General features: G+C 38.7%; 1 protein-coding gene across 1 annotated transcript; it reads right to left on the bottom strand.

The window, feature by feature from the left end:
- Nucleotides 1-13,180: 13,180 nt before the first annotated feature.
- Nucleotides 13,181-14,101, bottom strand: LOC149452267 (olfactory receptor 5P68-like). Its single transcript, XM_089689544.1, has one exon. It carries the CDS (start codon nucleotides 14,099-14,101, stop codon nucleotides 13,181-13,183), a length of 921 nt encoding a protein of 306 aa, XP_089545670.1.
- Between the last annotated feature and the right edge of the window lie 5,733 nt (nucleotides 14,102-19,834).

Below are 19,834 nucleotides of genomic sequence, written 5' to 3'. Positions count from 1 at the left end.
TCCGTAGTAGTCTAGTAATGGTAGTTTTTGTTTTTCTGGCTTGGGTCAAGTGTGTTCTAATAGGGAATTTGGACTAATAGGGGGTTTTGCAGGCCCTAAACTTGGGGTATGGTATTAAAAGCTTACCTTTATATTAAAATTAGGTTTTATAGAGTAAAGATAATGTATGAGAACTAAGAATGCAGTTGATAAACGTTTCTTTGAGAGTAGATCATGTCCCCATAAGTTTCCAAACTGGAATTTACGGTTGAGTTCTACCTTGAAGAAAACTAAGATATCTCTTATATTTCTGATAGAAAACCACCAGTTCTCATTCTGAAGATATAACTTGTAGTCAATATGGAACTCTTTGTGGAGTAGGTATGTTGGAGCTTTTCTTATGTTGATATGGTCACTGTATGTGCTAATTTTTTTTTTACTTTGCAAAAAGCATAAGAATTCTAATAAAAAAAGTACTTTATCTTATGAAAAGATTAAGCAAGTATACTGACAATCCTCAGGGCTCCATTCAAATAAAAATACTATAAATTTACAGGAAGTTCAAATTATTCTTAATCATTCAGATTCTGAAAGCTGGCCCCTAATGGGAAATTGTTACCTTGACATTAAAGAAGTGTTGGTGTAATACATCTGAATAAGTATCCCATGTTTCAACAATTAAGTAAAAAAGGTTCTCAAACTATATTGTAGTTCATTGCATTTCTAAGTTTCAAAATTGTATCTAAAAACATTTTTTTTATTTTGGATAGTGTATAAACATTTTAATTTATGGGGCAGGGATTGTAGTGTAGCAGAGTGCCCATTTACTCACCATGCTCGGACGCAGACATAATGCCCCTCCTTTGCATGGAAAATACATGAAGACAGCCTAAAACATACATTTGTCTGTATCCTTGCAGCCTCTCTTTTTCCTTTTGTCTTTTTCATTATGCTTCTCTGCTGCCTGAGCTTTCACTTCCATGCTGCCATATTGAAAATCCCTTCTGGGGTCAGCTTGCAATATAGTCCTAGTGTGCATGCGCATGATAGAACCCGACACCATGCAGCACATCCCAACCATGCACCATACAACATTGTATCTGTTTAAAAACAAAATGCCAGGGAGTGGAGCTAGCACATGTTGATGATGGATGCCTAGCCCCTGAGCCTCCGACACACAGCACAGATAGTCAGCCTCAAGCAACCTTCTCAGGCCTTGGATCTGCCTCAAATTGTTGCTGTCTGATTTCCTCACAGAACAGCATTATGTCTCACAAGAGAAAGGACAATTCCTGGCAGGGAAAACGCACGGCCTTCTTCTACCAAGTCTCACAGGAGACAAGGCAAGATGGAGCCGGCTCCCCTTACTCCTCAAGAGGCAGCCATCAGTCACCAGCAATGGCTCATTCCAGATGTTTCTCCTCTCATGGATCCCCTCAAGCCTTACCTTCTCCTGCAGCCTTGAGACCACTACATGGGAGTTTGGCCAAATTAAAGATCAGACTGGATGACCAAACTGACTTGCTAGGTGAGTTATCTCACAGCCATGATTCTGTGAGCTTCCTTACATCATTTCCAACTAACAACTGAAACACTATTCATACTGATATTTTGCAGCTATCAAAGCATTTCATAGAGGAAGTACAGGCTATAGGATTCTGAATTTAGTGTTTCAGATATCCCTCCCCTTGGATCCAAAATGCTGCATTCTTGGTATGCTGGATGATCTAGACTTAGAGAAATTTATGAAGGAGGCTATAGTAAGGTCCTCAAACTTATATTGGTCCATTGGAAGTCAGAGGATCCGCCCACTCTGAGGAAATGGATCAAGAATGTAGACAGCAATTTAAGATAAGAGAAATGTATTAGATGATGATCAAACACATTTTAAAAGCTATGGGCTCCATAAATATATGTTTACCACTGCTCAAGGTAGAGAGACCCCCAGTCTCCAAGCACAACTCCTCCTGTAGGTGCTAGCTTGTGTGCTGCATAGATGAGAACAAAGGAAGTTCGATTGGCTGCACTCCAAACATTCCACTTTATTGAACCAGGATAAAACCGGGCAATTGTAAACGCTATCTTTTAGAGTGAAACACATTTACCTGCCAGTATTTCTATTGTATGTATTGGTTTTATCCTGATTCAATAAAGTGAATTGTTTGGAGTGCAGCCAATCGGACTTCCTTTGTTCTCATCTATGGGCTCCACAGGTTCCTGGTCTGACACCTATCTAATAATGGATAGGTTGTTAAGATGTCACTCACTGGTTAGAGATACACTTGTGCACCTTGTATATATGTTGGCTAAGCTTAGTCTACGTGATTGTAAACCGTTTTCAATAATGCAGATGTATACTTCTCATGTGAAGCTTGACGCTGTATTGGTTGAATTTATTCGGTATACATTCTTTTAAGGGTGAGTTGTGCTATCTTGTTTTGTATGGCAATGTTTTGGCTCCACTTCTTAATAAAGATTATTTTAGGATTAAAAATAAAAGGATAACAGGAGCTGGAAGAGATGTCTGTTGAATATGCAGAACAGGAGGAAGTACCTTCTCCACAATCCTCTAACCCTTAAATAGAGCCCTTTCAATCTGTAAAAATGCTTGAGCCTAGAGAACAGGGAGTCAAGCAGAAGATATATCCTCCCAAGAGACTAACTTGCTATGAAGATTGAAGAGGTCAACACAATTGTATGAAGACTTCCTGATGGACAAGTACACCTATTACCACGTAGGCAAGTGCAGTTTTATGCTCCGTCCTGTAGGTGGCCTGTTTTGCTGGCTGAGGATGAGAGGAGCTTTGTTCCTCTGAAGCCTCTGTAGGTGTCATCAGGGAAGCATCTGCCTGATTGGATGCTGCAACACTGGATAACCTTTGTGGCCATCTTTAGTGAGGACATATAAATAGCACTGTCCAGTTAGTGTGCATTTAGTAGATTTAGTAGGTACAGGATGATCCACAGTTGTTATGGACAGTGTATTTAGTGCTAGAGAGAGGTTTCTGTTGAGAAGGGACAGAACAGGGATACTGCAACTAGATTCACTAACTGGGGACTCTAGAGCTGGAATAAAGATTCTACCATTCTACCATTCTACTGAGCTTGCCTGCACCGCTGCTTCACCTATCAGCCACCCCTTCACTCAAATGCTGCTCCAGTAACACAAGCATTGTTAAAGTGACACCTCAAGTGCATGGACTGTATTAAAGTACTGTCAATTTTGCTGAGAATTGCTGTATCCGAGTCACCTGTGTTAGCAAGACTTAGATTTCATATTGTTTTGGGACTGTTAAGTAAGCAGCTTGCATCTGCTCTCCATGTGTTATTTGTTACTTAAAATTACAAATAATAATGCAGCCACTTTATTTGGCCTCTGTGTGCCTTTACTTCATCTTGGGTACCAACCAACTGTCCCTGTCCATTACTATACCAGTGGATGATACTCCTAGCCCATATCTTGACACACCTTGGTGAGAAATTACTTGCCCACACCCTTTGTCAGTAATTGTTCTTAATTGAAATGTCAATACTAATAAAGTTTAGCTTGTAATAAAAATTACTGCTGCTTTAGACATCAAAAACTTTCAATGAGGTGGGGGAGAGTGTATAGTTCTGGCTGGTTGCTCCTTTAAAGTAGAGCTGCACTGCCATGCATTCTTGTAGCCACAAGAATCAGAACACCTGTGATTAGCTGCACAAGTTGACTTGGGACTTGACTACCAAAAAGACACTGAAAGAGAGAGAGAGAAACTTGCAAAGAAACACAGGAGTGTGTGCTAACCTGGGAGAGGAACAGAGAGAAACCCATGAACTGTGGTATGCTGGGTGGGGAAGGAGAGGATACCAAAAGGCTAATGAAAGACAGACTGTAAACTTCATAGAAGGAGATAAATATTTTATGTAGCACTACCCTCATGAGAGCCGCTGTGTTGTGGATATCTCTGAGCCTCTCTCCGTACAGCCAGGCAACAGGTATTTCTCAACTTGCATCCAAAGAAAATGACCAGTCAATGACTTGGTTTTGTTATTTTATTAGGGTAAATCAACTTGGACGAGGAATAGGAATTATTGAATGCCCAGTTTGGCTTGAAACAATGGAAGGGGGATACTTCCTGTGTACAAAGGCAAATCCTGGACTGTTCTTTTCCTGAAAGCCACCAGTTGTAGCTGCCCTTTACTTTACTGTCCTTCTTGCTCACTCCTGCTCCAGGCTTTGATCCCATCCGTGCCTCTCTGCAGAATGTATACTCTTGAGCCAACCCAAGCACAGACCTAGGGGACCCTTCCTAGGCACCAACAGTCTCCTCAGCACTCCATTTTCCACTTGATTCCTCTGTCAGTCTGACTCCCTCAAATTTATAGGCCAAGTTGACCAGGGTCTCCAAACCTGGGATTGGTCGAATCTCCCAGGATTATGCAGATTAGGCCTCAACCCCTTCCTGCTCACCGACTTCCGGAAGGTTCTATGGTCCTCCAGAGTCAGGAGATAGAGCCACAACCTGTTGAGTCATCCAGCTGACCTGCAGTAAACCAGCTTTAATCACATGGCTCACACAACTACCATGAGTCATACACAATGATCTTGCCTATAATACACTGCACTATTCTAGTAGCACACTAAAGGGTGCTAAATTTAGGAAAAAGGATAACAAAAATGGGTGAAACAAATTAGGAAAACATCTGTAATACCACTAATTATACTTCTACATGATTTAAGTCTCTTGGAAAATGGAAATATAGAAACAAAAGTTGCTTGCTGCAAATCAGAATCTAAACTTAAGAGAACATACAGTATGTTATGCCTATTAATGCATACATTAAACGCTGTTTTGTTTCTTTTGAAACATTTTTTGATTAAAGATATTGAAATGAAGATTTAATATAGATAATATGTTGAAATACATATTTTCTTATCAAGCTTTTTTTCATATCAAGTCTCATACAAATAATTAGTATCTAGCATAAATGCTTGGTTGATTAGCCACCCAAGAGAATAGTTCTCCAATGGCTTCATTACAAAATTCCCCCTGTGTGCCATTAGTGATGTATCAAACATAATTCTAAACAAGCTCCTGGTTGTCTAACGTCATGGTCTAAGTGCAATTATTTTTGAAGTCACAAAAGGGAAAAGACAATCTCATTATAATTTCCATTAGATTATGCAAGAAAATTTTAGGTTGAGTTATGTGCTTTTTATTGTGAAAAACAACACTGAAAAATAAAAATAAATATTTTCAAAATTCAAGTAATATATGTATATATATGAGTAATGTTAGTATATGGAATAATGTTTAGTTTTTTTGTGTTTGGATTTATCCATTTTTAACCACTTGCTGACCCACTCACAGTAAACGTACTGCAAGTGGGTGGCATTGCAGGCACAGAAACATACATGTTTGTTGCGGGCTCTCTTCCAGGTTTGGGGTGTGAAAGAACTCAGGACTCTGTGTACACTGAACAGCAATATAGCTGTTTCCTCTTCCTGAAAAGCAGGGAGCAAAAAGTTAGATCTGTGAGTAAAATCAGCACATATTACACTTGTTTGGCATGCAGTTAACCCCTTGATTGCTGCTTTATTTTAACCCCTTCCCAACCAGTGGCAATAGTAAAGTGTACAGTATTATATCTAATCACTGTATTAGTGTCACTAGTGACGTCAGTGTCAGTCATTATCCCCCCCCCCCCCCAGCCAGTGTCTGTTAGTGCCAGATTGGCTGACATATTATCACAGTCCTACTATAAATTGCTGATCACCCACATTACCGGGATAGAGTCTATAGCCGCGTAAATTCCAGTGTACACTATATTGCCAAAAGTATTCGGACACCCCTCCAAATCATTGGATTCAGGTGTTCCAATCACCTCCATGGCCACAGGTATATAAAATCAAGCCCCTAGGCATGCAGACTACTTCTACAAACATTTGTGAAAGAATGGGTCACTCTCAGTAAAATCAATCATAGTACCGTAATAGGTTTCCACCTGTGCAATAAGTGCATCCGTGAAATTTCCTTGGTACTACAGTGCACAGAATTCGCCAACTGTCTGCAGAGTCAATAGCTAAAGACCTCCAAACTTCATTTGGCCTTCAGATTAGCACAACCACAGTATGTAGAGAGCTTCATGGAATGGGTTTCCATGGCCGAGCAGCTGCATCCAAGCCTTACATCACCAAGTGCAATGCAAAGTTTCAGATGCAGTGGTGTAAAGCACGCCACCACTGCACTCTAGAGCAGTGGAGACGTGTTCCATGGAGTGACAAATCATGATTCTCTCTCTGGCAATCCAATGGACATGTCTGGGTTTTTTGCTGACATACATTTCATCTTATTAAATATAATCAACTGTGAAGTTACAGAAAAAATATAATCATACTAGTAGCCTCCATTTTCATAGTAGCACCTTTACTTCCCTGTTACAGCAGCTTCACTGTATTATTTTATATGACTGTTCTACCATAAAGCTGGCCATACACTAATAGATTTTCAAATGAATGTTCACACGAACATACTAAAGAAAATTTTTACAAAAATTATCAGTACATTCTGTGACTTGATGAATATCATTTACAGTACTTTAAAAGTTTGCTTTTAACATTTGGTTTTGTAATGAATAGACTTTCCTGGGAAAAAACTACATACACTTTTGGAAATTCATTAACAAAAATAATTCCATCCTGCTAATTCAAATTTTCTGAAACTGAATGTAGATTTGACTCCACTAACAATTAGAAAATCAAAAGAATATTCCTAAAATTAAAAGTTTCAACAAAATTCTACTAGCATATTGCTAGTTAACTGGCCTGGTCATACATGTCCTGGCTATCTCTTTATGGTTGTGCTAGCACAGAGCACTAGAGTTGGATAGCAGGAAGCAGAATTTTCACTGAAAAAATAGATATTTTTTGTTGGGCAAAATAACTCTGAAAAATCTAAAAGAAGCATTATTAAATTTGAAACCACCCAATTGTACTAAAAATCATTTCTGTCTTTTGACAGTCCTATTCACTGCAGCAAAAAAAAAAACTCTGGCGAAAGCCTGTTGGTCCTTTTTACTGACTTTGACCCGTTGCTGGCATTCTTCACTATAAAACTCGCAAATTTGAGAAATATAATTATACCTTCCATTAATTTTTCATAGGTCCATGTTACGCTTGTAAAACAAATGATTGCTCATACTAATTTACAGATGCTTAGTCCTTGTAATGGATTTTGTCTTCGGCGTCTCTTCCTTTTTCTCTTTCTTTTTTTTCTACTTTTTTCCTTCTTTCTTAACCCTTTTTTATCTTTGGCGTCTCTTCATTTCTCTTTCTTTTTCTTTTTTTTTTCTATTCTTTTTCCTTCTTTCTTAACTCTTTAATCTATCTTCACATTCTCACTTTACTATTTACATACCTAACATGGTACCTACTATATACAGTACATAGTAACGCCATTTATGCTCACTAAGAATATTCTATTTTTTTTCTATATTAAATAATATGTTAATTATTATCCAGTGTAGAATAAGATATGAATTGCTTTGAACTACATCTATTTTTATCTATAATTTTTAATATTCTATTGTATGTAAATTATTATTACAAGTATTATAATAAGTATGGATGTACATCATATGCACGTTTGTATGTCATAGATTCCCTGCCTTATTGTATATAGTTGCTATTCTAACCTCATATTTATATGCTATGTAACACTGTTTTCCTTTCTCATTTCAATGTTTAATAAAAATATACTGAACTAAAAATGTATATTTTAACCTCTTCTCATCCAGCCCATGTCGATAAACGGTCGGACGGGAGTGCTGTCGATGCAGGTGGATGTTTCTAAACGTCCCCCTGCATCCATTGCCTGTGCACGCTCCCCAGGAGTGCACAGCACCGCGATCGGTGCTCGATGTACGGGACCTCTGTGTACGGGACCTCCGTGTGAGGTCCTGATTCATGTGATCACTGATTGGCCAGTCAGTGATCACATGAACAGTAGTAAACAAGATGTCACTTCCTGACATCATTGCTTACTACGTGTGATCACATGGTATAAGGCTAGTCACAACAGCCTTGTACCATGTGACAAGCTGTGACCAATCACAGTTTGCAGTATTTCTTAATGACTGCAGGATTGTAGCCAGAGAGAAGGAGAAATGATTGCTTTTACAGCCTTTATGGGTGTAAAAGCAATCAGTGTAAAAAAAGAAAAAAATCTTCATCACCCCCCACAAGTAGTACAGTGTCACCATGGTGACACTGTACTGCTAGAGTGACAGTATGTAAAAAACATAAATAATATAAAAAAATAAATAAAAATGTAAAAACATTTTTTGAAAAATTATAGCTTTTGGTTATAAACTAATTTTTTTTTTTTTTTACTAAAGAGATAGACGAATACATTTTGGCCAAGATTTATGAAGGAAGATTATTTATTTGCAAAATGTTATAAGAAAAACAAAATTTTTCTAGATTTTGGACTTTTTCATTTATATAGCAAAAAAATAAAAATCCCCGTGGTGAATAAATACCAACAAAAGAAAGCTCTATCTGTCTCAAAAAATGCTAAAAATTTCATATGGGTACAATGTTGCATGACCGCTTGTCATTCAAATTGTTATAGTACTGAAAGCTGAAAATTGTGACTGGAAAGGGGTGAAAATATACGAACTTGAAGCGGTTAAGACATTTTCAAGGACAAATCAAATGAAAATCCTAATATATTGTGGTACTAAACTATAAAGAGAAAAAAGGCTTTAGACCATTAGAATTAAGTATTTAATGTGCATTTTATTTTCTTATATTTTATTGCATGTCATGTATTTTACAATAAGGTACTTTAAGTTGAATTCTATGTAGCGTGTACATATTTTGTAATTATTGACTAAAAATTCTACATACGTATGAAAATTCAATCTGCATGCAAATTTAGCAATATATTTAGATTGGAAGTGATGTTTACAAGAAGCAACGGTGAAGAAAAGCTTGGAAGCTGCTGATCTCAAGAACTTAGCCCTAAGGAGTTTTCAAGTAAGTACATACTTATGTAGATAAATACATACAAAACATCAACGTGTTCTTTATTGTTTGAAGAACAGTATATCTAAAGCCATTTTTTAAAATCCCGGATAAAGTGGTGAAGAGATAAACCTCTGTCAGGTTTAATTACAGTCTGTGTCCCCGCTAGAGAAATGTAATTATTCTATGTGTCCTTGTGATCATTGTCACCAAGGTTTAAATATTTGGGAAATCCATCATTTTGAGTTGTCGCTATAACAGGAAAAGAGAAGAAATGACACTATGGGGTTGATTTACTAAAACTGGAGAGTGCAAAATTTGGTGCAGTTGTGCATAGGAGCCAATCAGCTTCTAACTTCAGCTTATTCAAATAAACTTTTACAAAAACCTGGAGGCTGATTGGTTTCTGTGTGGAATTGCACCAGATTTTACACTCTCCAATTTTAGCAAATCAACCTCTATGATGGGATTTATCTCATTTAAGAAAGGTTACTTCTCACTTTCTCTTGTTTCCACAGGATAGGATGTGAAGGTAAATCTCTCAAATGGGACACAAGTAAAAAAAAATGGATTTTAAAGTGTTACTAAACCCAGGACATGGAAATGCAATTATTTTTGTAAATATAAACTGCTAAATACCATTTCTAATCAGAAGTTAGAGCTATCAGTGTCTATCCCACCACTAGCTAAAGTTTGTAGGAGGAGATTTATTTCTGCTCTAGGATAATACAAAACCTCTAACCTCTGTCTGACCAGTGCTGATTGGCCCTGTGCTGATCACATGCACTCTCTCAAGAAAAAGTAAAACCTCTCTGGCAATACACACCAAACTGAGCATGTGCAAATGCCTTTGGTTCAGTCTGTCTTATCAGGAGATAAAAGGAGGTCACTTGAAAAAGGGGAGGAACAGAGAAGAAAGGATCAAAGAGCATTTTTACACAATGCAGAGGATTAACCTCTTAGGTTCCACAGTGAGTATAGCAAGCATGCTTTACTGCATATACAGACTGATTTTACTGTTGTGGGTTTAGTAACACTTTAATTACCACTACCCAAATGAAAATGAAAAAAAAAGGTTTTGGATACATTTTAAACCATGAGAGCATCTCAACGTTCAGAGGATCAGTGGACACACTAATTCATACTCTAATAATGTGATGTGGAAAGCATAACTCTTACAATTCCCAATTTTACTTCCCTATCCTCATTTTTAATTTTAACTACTTGTAAACATCACTCTGTAATATAATATCATATGTACAAATAATGTTTGAAAGGTATAAGGATATATTGCTGACATGACACTTTATACTTGCTTTACCCCTTGGTGAGTCTCACATACAACAATCTGACCTTGTTCTAGGTCAATGTTCCTCCATAAAAACCCTATAGCATGCATCTTCACAAACACAAACAAGTCAGCAAAGGCAGGCAGGTATGTTCATTTTTTTTCTATATTGTTTTGCGGGTAGACGTTGCATTTTTGCCTTTTCATTATGCTGAAAAAAAACATACATTTATTGATATCAAATAAGTGCCCATTCCTTGAGTAAGAATGGTGGCACTAAAGTACTCAGCAGAGGTATGCACTGCACAGGGCATCTCAAAATGGTCTTTTAAGAAGTGATACAAACAAAACTAAAGTTGCTATGATTTCTACATGTGAAATTATGTCAATAAATTACATTGTAAATAAAAGTTACATTTTAGAAATTTGTAAATGCTATCTGATTCTTTACCATAGGTACCATTTTAATAGAAGCATTGTACAGAGTATCAAAAATGAATTAGGTCAGAAGAAGATAGCACTGCATGCGCCATCTTTGATAGATTGATTTGAAAAGGTAAGTCCACCTTTTACAAAAAAGAAGAATAAATGCACATACAATATATTTGAAACAAACAAACCAAGGTACAGACTATCAGGTAGAGAGCTGGAGCAAGTGTCAATGGATGATTAGTACAGTGATCATTGCAATTGTTTCCCATTGCGAACTTCAAATGTTTTTCTGCCGCGGTAGGGAGGGGGTGGTTTTGGGGGTCGGATTTGAACCATGTTACACCCTAAATACAGATATAACATGTTACAAAAGCTGAAGTAAGCCTTTAAAGTATCCAATCTACTAATCTTTCCTAGTTTTGAAAGTGGAGAATGGTTGAGCCCCTTTTGGTTTTTACTGCTATCTAGAACCCTCCTCACTTTTGCTGTGAACAGTTTCACAATACAGAGAATAAGGCTCAATCTCTAACAACACAGATACAATTTTCTTATTTTGTAATATAGGGAAAGACTGGAACCCCTAGAAACTTGCAACTGATGTCTGTGTCCCTGTTGCAGATTTTCGCCTCACTTCATGTCTGGTGAAACCAATTCTAATTCTTCCCTTTTCTGTAAAAACATTACAAATTTGATTGGACCTACACAGTAATACACCGCTTCCTTGTTAAAAATTGTGAGCTCCTTGTAGGCATGACGTCAAGTGCCTAATTAAACATTTTGAAGAAAAAAATATTCTCCTGTACCTTGAAAGTGGCAAACTGCCCCTTTCATCCTTTATGTAGGTGAGAAGGAGATGATCACATTGGACTGCAATAGCACATCTTCTACCAGGATGTTTAATTGTCTAGGGGAAGAAGAAGGAGGTGAAAACACAGCGAGTTCTTTTCTTTCTCCATAAAGTATTGAAAGAATGAGAGTGCCACACTTGCCACTGCTTTTTGTAGCTCCGCCCTCTTGACACAGGTCCTGGACAGTTTCTTGTTCTTATTTTCTTTTTTTTTTTTAAACAATTGATGTTTATTTATAAAAAGCAGAACATATAAACATCAGTGAGCCATAGAAAAGCTTTGCATGTTATGAAGTCATTTAGAACATAGTAACAAATGTTGGTTTCTGAGAAAACGTGTAGTACAATCCAATCAGTGGTCTACATGAGGCATTTACATATTGAAATGTTTACAAGTTGCAGGTACAAACATCAAATCTGACATGAGAAAGTGCATGCACAGAAGAATGAAAATTTAGTAAAGAAAGAAAGAAAACAGCAGTCGTAAGAACAGATCCAGATCCAAGTGCCCAGTATCCACCAGCATGGTACGCACACCAAAGAAGAGAAATGCTACTTGCCCATCAGTCCCTTATATGTTTCAGAGAAGGTGAAAGCATACCTACTGGACCATAATTTGTGAAATCTGGCAACCATGTCTTGTTCTTATTTTCAGCACCTCTGGTGTTGGTGGTCAGGCTTTATAGCTGGCTTCTGTGTTCAACTATAGCAGCCCATTTTCCCATAAGGCAAGCAGGCCTAGCAGTACTCAATGCACCCAGGTCTTATACACAATAGTATAGTGCCTGGCTACCATGCTGAGGCAGGTGCAAACTGAGCATAGTGAACTTGCAGTTGGCAGATAGGCAGAGTGGTCAATGGCAGTGCGGGTTCAGGTCAGGCAGTGTTCAGAGAGTAGTCAGGGTCACATCCATGGTCAAAAGGTAGGCTAAGTTTAGAGCAAAGTCAAAGTCCAATCCAAGGTTGACAACAGGGAGTCAACAAAGGGTGAAGATGAAGGTTGAGGCACAGGAACAAGGCAGGGAAATAGGGAACTGCAAACACTATCACAAGAGTGACACTGATGGCTTGACAGGCTTAAAACAGGTTTTGGACACGACCCAGAGGCTAGCAATCACCCTGTAGATGGACAGTTGTACAAGGAGAATGCAGCTCAGCCCAAACTAGGATGCTGGAATGAGACCAGCAGTTACCAGGGGTCAGGATCATTACATGCTCCTTACAAACACACAAACCCTATTGAAAATAGATTTGTGAGTCTCTGAAATGTGTTGTATTTTTTTATCCTTACATCACATTGAATAAAGGAATCTAGACTGGAGTCAACAACAAACTAGAGCACCACTCTCATTCTTCTAATACACTTTTAAGGAACCAAGTCCAAAAATCAGACTGTCTTCTGTCCACCAAAAGGGTCCAGTGCTCCTACAATATAAATCTATTTTTCATCCACAAAACAGGATAGGTTTATATAGGTTCTGAATGGTAGAAGCCCTGTTCACTTTATTCATCCAATTAATTTAAAAGAAAATTTTATATATTTTTTTCATTTTCATTGTACATTGCACAATGGGTATTGAAATCAAAGACAGAAATATATGTAATAAAGCCAGGGATTGTGACTTCTCTAGAACTTGAAAATGTGTAATTTTTTTAAAGTGTTCTTTACATCTTTATTTCTTAAAGTATAAATAAAAGGATTTAAAAGAGGAATAACGACGGTGTACAGGAGGGCAAGAAATTTATCATAATGGCTACCCTTTGGCTTTATGTACACTATGATAACTGAAGTATAGAAGAGGCAGGCAACAGTGAGATGGGAAGAACAAGTGGAGAATGCTTTGTTTTTACCTTCAACGCTCTTAATTTTGGCTATGGTAATAATAATGTGTGTGTAGAAGCCTAAGATAAGAATGAAAGGAATCAAACTGGCAAAAACTGCAGCAATGCTTGTAGCTAAATTACTAACCAGTGGATCAGAACAAGCTAAATTCTGCACAGGAGCCAAGTCACAGAAAAAATGGTTGATCTCATTGGGTCCACAGTATAATAAATCAGCTGTGAAAATGGTGGGAATCAAAGCAATGATAAAACTTACTGTAAAAGCAAAAATTGCTAAAGCAGTGCAGACCATATTGTTTATAATTGCAGAATATCTTAGGGGATGGTTAATTGCTAAATCTCTATCAAAAGCCATAACTGTAAGCATATAGCATTCTGTTACACCAAGTGCATTGAAGGCATACAACTGGGCAAAGCAATTCATGAAAGATATCCTTCTGTCTGCTGCAATCAAGTTGGCCAGGAGCTTGGGAATTGTAATGGACACAAAGGAGATTTCTAAAGCGGCAAAGACACTGATGAAAAAATACATTGGACAATGGAGGGAAGTTCCAACCTTAACAAGGGTAATAACAGCCGAGTTTCCAGCAATGCTTATAATGTACATTTGAAGTATAATAATGAAAAGTAAGATCTGGTACTTTTGGAAATTGGAAAAAGCCAACAGAATAAATTCTTTCACTGTTGTTTTGTTCAATTGTTCCATTGTTCATAATGTTGAAACCTAAAAAGATAGTGATACAATCAATTATTTACAAAGAAGTGCCATAATATACATTCTAGGATAATGTTAATAATTATATCAACAACACACTCCAAATACTCAGGTGGATAATCCAAGTGGGTGTACACATAATTGTTTTCATTCCGACATTGAACTAAATGGAGAAAAAAAAATGAATGGATTCCCCTATCCACACAAGTGAGATGAATGAAAGAATCCTCCAGATTGTGCTATTGTATTCAGACAGTGTATCTCCTCTGTTATCAGAATACAGTGATCAGACCTGCATCCAACTGCCTGTAGGTACTTATTGAATGAAGATTTTCCAGCAGTCCAATTCCATATAAGCCGATCCACAGATCGACTTCTGTTGAGCAGGGAGGACCACACACAGATCAAAATTTTCTGGTCCCTGCTGAACTGGCCAAATTTGATACATGTGTACCCAGGTTAAAGGCTTTTAGTATGTTGGTGATGGGTTGGGAATAATAACAGCTTTGCTATACAAAGACGTGTTGCAAAATAATATTCATAAATAGGTAAAGTTGATACAGGAAATATCCGATTGCCGCTTGGGGGATCAGGAAGGATTTTTTTCCCCTGCAGGAGCAAATTGGGTCATGCTTTGCTGGGTTTTTTGCCTTCCTCTGGATTAACTGTGGGTGTAGGATTAAAATTTTGGTTGAACTGAATGAACTTTTGTCATTTTTCAGCCAGACTAACTATGTGACTATGTAATAAATAATATAATATGCAATTATAGTGTAAACTGGAAGCGGGTGTAGAACGCAACCTATTCATGCTAATTCCAGGCAGCCTTGATTCTTTTCCAGAGAGTGTAGTGTTTATTGGGTCCCAGCAACAGGTAACATGTCTAACAGTTTATATATAAAACATATTGTATACAATATTGGAAACCCCTATGAGTCCCCTGCAGAATACTAAATTCTTCTATACATTTTTTAGCAAGGATATGGATTCAACCCATCCAGCAAATATGTCCAATCTATATATGCTCCTATGTGTGATTCAAGCATGCAATCAAATACTTTATACCCTAGGCAACTCCTTCCACCATCATCATCTTTCTAGCAGTTAAATCCTCCCATGACAAAGTTTTTTTGTCCTATTTACTAAGATGTAGAGGAAGCTGATTGGTTGATCAAACATTTTTGATCTTGCTGTTAAGCAATACTCAAGTTATCTTTGAAAACCTAAAACCCTACATACAGTTATTGATAATAACAAGGCCAGCAAGCTACAGTATGTGTTCAAAGCCATTGTTTCCTTAAACAGGAAACAATTAACAATCATTGACCAAATAACTTAAGACCTTGAGTGTTTTGACACTACAGTTTGTATTGGTCTTCTGAATAGAAATAGCAGTGGAAGAATCTGCCAATTCAATTCTTTCAGTCCTGAGGATTTTCCTTTTCATGTGTAATCGCAGTCAGTTACAGCTGCTAATAATGTACATTATTACAGAAAAAGTGTGTGTGTGTGTGTGTGTATATATTTATATATAAATATAGTATATTTTTCCTACAAGCACAACAGCCCACATGTGGACACGTTTGCCAAATCTATCATAACAATAATGCATTTTTACCTTTGATATCGATCAGAGGCTCTTAATGCTAAATACAATATTGTGAAAAATGTCGGAAATGTGCAAAGAAAGCTTAAAAGTGAATAAGACTAAACAGTTATGCTGACCGTGTATCCTTGACTGTAATTGATCTTAATGATGAAGTAGACACATTATCTAAAAAAAGAAACAGAAATCTCTGTAATAACTCTCCAGGAATAAGTTATTTATTGGGCCTGCTGTTTGTGTTTTTTATTGGGCTATATCAAGAAATGACGCATTCAGTTTCCGTATATGAAAAATACATTATACACAATTTTGTTCATGTGATCTGATAATATGTAAGTTTACTGGAAATGTATTAGTATGATTTTGACTGTATAGTGATTTAGTGATCATGTACAGTATGTAAATATATCCTGCAGCTCAGACTGTTATGGCTGTGCATCTTCAAATAGGATCTGTGTTTAAGTGACAGCTGTAGTTTTAAGTATATACAGTATGCATATTTACCTGTATGTATATATGTAAATAAAAAATGCTTTTTGACACCCTATTAAAAATTCCTTCCTTTTTTATCCTGTACTAGGAACACAGGACTTGGTATATTTATATTATAGACAAGTTAATTAGTACTTTCCAATTAGCAACATACTCAGGATGAGGGAGCAATATTATTGTGTTGACTGATAACTAGTAATTGTTAAGAGGTTTACTATGGGATTTTCAGTTGCCTAGCTGATAACTAACAAGATCCTTCGAGGATATTCATTAAACCTGTCTGCTGTTTAATGCTATAACCATTTAAGGATTTAGAATAAATACAATAAATATATATAAAATACTAAACATGGTGAAAAAAAGGATAATAATAATAGTTACAATAGGTAACATTTTTATTTTGCCCCTTTTTTTAAGTTTTTAAGGAAGGGAAGGAACTGAGGAAGGGTAGGGAGGAGCAGAGAAAGAGAGACAGAGGGAAAAGAGAGAGAGAGGAGTATTGATAGATAAATAAAGATGGGGAGGAAAAAGGGAGAATGGGGAGGATGGTGGGAAAGGAATAGGATTTAGAGTTTTATATAGATTTGTATATAAACCAGAAAGTTTCTCAGCATCTCTGTATGGCAATCCCAGTATCATATTTGGTATTCTTTGGGAAAAAAGAATTCTTCAACTGGAAGCTAGATAGTATAGAAAGAGGGGACTTAAAAAAAAGAAAAGTAAATGTAATCTGAAGTTGTCTATTTAAATAAATACCAGTGGAGCACATACAAAATAAGCCATGGGGATATGAAGAATTATTTGCTGCACAGTCCTCCAAGGAGGTCACCCAATCAGATTCAGGCACTGTACTTGGGGTCACTTAGCAAAACCTACCTCCCTCGTGCTGTGTTCAATGGGCTTCCACTTGCACACATCAGAGTTTGGGTGACCTTGTTAGCCCTATACAGCTGCTCTGGATCCTCTTGCACTGAGTGTGGATCACATCAGATATTGTTTGAGCTTTAAGCTGTCTGTCTACTTCCGGTTCCGGCGCCGGATGCTGTGATACGCGGGTCCCGCGGCTCCCGGGATCCCGGCTATATAAAACCCGCTGATAGCCTCGGGGACCCCGCCTTTCAGTCCTCGGGTGTCCCCCACCCTCTGGCAGTGGCCCCGGCATGGAGCGGTACCTTTTGCCGGCGCAGTCCAGTCACGATTCGGCGGCCAGAGCGGAGGGATGCGGCTCTCCCCCTCCTGCAGCCAAGATGGCCGCCGACGATGCCTGTCACGGCATGGACACAGGCAAGGAGCGGGATCACACTCTGGGAGCAGGTCTGTTAGAGTCTCCCTCCCATCTCCTCACTGCCTCTGCATTCCCCTGTGGCACTGACTGCCTAAATGAGCAGTATACAAAAATAGCACAGGCAGTGTCAGCTATCTTGCTCCCTAATATCACCCAGGCTGTAGATAGAGCAGTCACAATGGGCATTGAACAGCTGAGAAAAGATCTCAGCGACCATTCTAAACGACTATCTGAGGCTGAACAGCGCTTATCTGATTTAGAAGATGAAGTCCATTCCATGCAAGCGGTTACATCACAATCTAATAGTATACAGCAAAGTATTTTGGATAAACTCGAAGATCTGGAAAATCGCTCACGTAGGAATAACTTACGCATTGTGGGTCTTCCAGAATCTTTTAATACCGGATCTCTCCCTGACCTATGCTCTGCACGGATCCCGGCGGCGCTAGGCCTTTCTTACTCCTGCCAGGTTGAGAGAGCTCATCGCCTGGGGCCTCCGTCTACCGAGCGCCGAACGCCACGTTCAGTGATTGTCCGCTATCTAAATTATGCTGACCGCGTAGCGATCCTCACTTCTTTTCGCAACTCACGGTCTTTGCAGATTGAGGGTCACAAATTACTGCTATTTGCGGATTACTCGCAGGAAGTGTCGTGCAAACGGAAAGCATTTCAACAAGTATGTGCTAGTCTTTATCAGAAAGGAATAAAGTTCACATTGGCGTATCCGGCCACTTTACGATTCACTGCACCATCTGGGGTCTCCAAGTCTTTTGTTCATCCTGAAGAAGCCCACCAATATCTCCGAGATCACCTAGCCGAAGGGGATCCGGCGACGCAGCCTGCGGGCAGAAATTGCGGTCCCAGAGATCAACGCAGTCCTCGTAAAGACCCATCTAAATGTCAGCGCATTATTTCATCTTCCTCTAAAGCTCGTCCGCCTTGAAGACCTGTGAGGCCATCGGTCTCAACATAAAAGCTTCAAGCTTTTCTTTCAACCCGATGGGCTCAGATGAAAGAGCTTCTCTATTTTTCATTATTTCCTTGAGTGGTACCTTTTAACCTTTTAATTTACTGAAATGCTCCCACATTTTACAGTTTGAGCCTTGTCGGTTGTTCAGCTCTAATTGTTCAAGTATTATCTGTCTGGCACAGGGCCCTTGCTCTGCCATTTATTTTGATGTCATGTTTTATTTACGAATATGCCTGAATTTAATTTAACTTCCTCTTTCCCGCACATGCCTTGTTCCTTACATCAGCAGGGCTGCGGGGGGTGGGGTGTTGGGGCCGCTGTCGGGGGTACGTTTGAGGGACGCCCTCACGTATCTCAGCAATTGTAACTAGGTCCCTGGGGCTGGCTCCTATCATCTCCACTCCCGGTCACGCTGACGTTGGTGGTTACAGCATGTGGAATGACGTGAAGTCCTTTATACTGTTATTGTATATTATATGTTTTGAATCTTTGTTGGGCCTTACTAGGGCCCTTGCTACTGCCTTTGCTCTCTCTCCTCTTTTTTCCTTCCACTTTCACCTTTATTTCTTTGGAGATCTCCGTCGTCCACTGAGACCAGATTTACACCACTCCCATCTGCCGAATGTAGCAGCGCTAAATGTTGATACACTTCTAATTGGTAAGTCCCATATCTTTTTATCACACACTTCACTTCAGCTAGAATGACACGTATTTTTTCCTGGAATGTTAAAGGCCTCAGGTCCCCTCACAAACGCATGGCAGTATTAAGACATCTGCGGCGCTTACGCGCGGATATAGCTCTACTCCAAGAGACACATCTCACACAACCTGACTTTGTCCGTATGCGAAAACTCTGGGTGGCTCACGCCTTCGGCTCCTCCTCCATTAATAATAAAGCAGGGGTACTTATTCTTATCCACAAGCGACTTAATTCTGAATTGGTCTCTATGGAGGCAGACACCGAGGGCCGCTTTGTAGCTATACATGTCAAATTAGGCTCTCAGGAATTGGTTGTTGCCAACATATATGCACCCAACTCCCCGACAACGCAGGTGTTTCAAGGCTTGTCTTCACGGCTGGCACCCTATATTCATAAGCCGCTTGTCATGGGAGGTGACTTTAATTCTGTTATGCAGGAGCAGGAGGATAAATCGCAGAGTGTTGACCGAGATTCTCGCTCCACCCAACCTCCCCGTCCAACGCCCACTTTACTTGGTAGTTTCGTAGAAGCAATGCAACTTACTGATATATGGCGTTTGACCCATCCGGACGGTAGAGATTACACTTTTTACTCTCCCGTTCACCATTCCTTATCTCGAATCGATTATATTTTTGGCAACCCCATTACATTGCAACATGTGGTGTCATCTA

Source organism: Staurois parvus, unplaced genomic scaffold, assembly GCF_062004578.1.
Source record: "Staurois parvus isolate SC_StPar_1 unplaced genomic scaffold, SC_StPar_1.0 ptg000486l, whole genome shotgun sequence".
In the NCBI taxonomy this organism is placed as follows: Eukaryota; Metazoa; Chordata; class Amphibia; order Anura; family Ranidae; genus Staurois; species Staurois parvus.
This window is presented reverse-complemented; position numbering and strand designations above follow the sequence as displayed.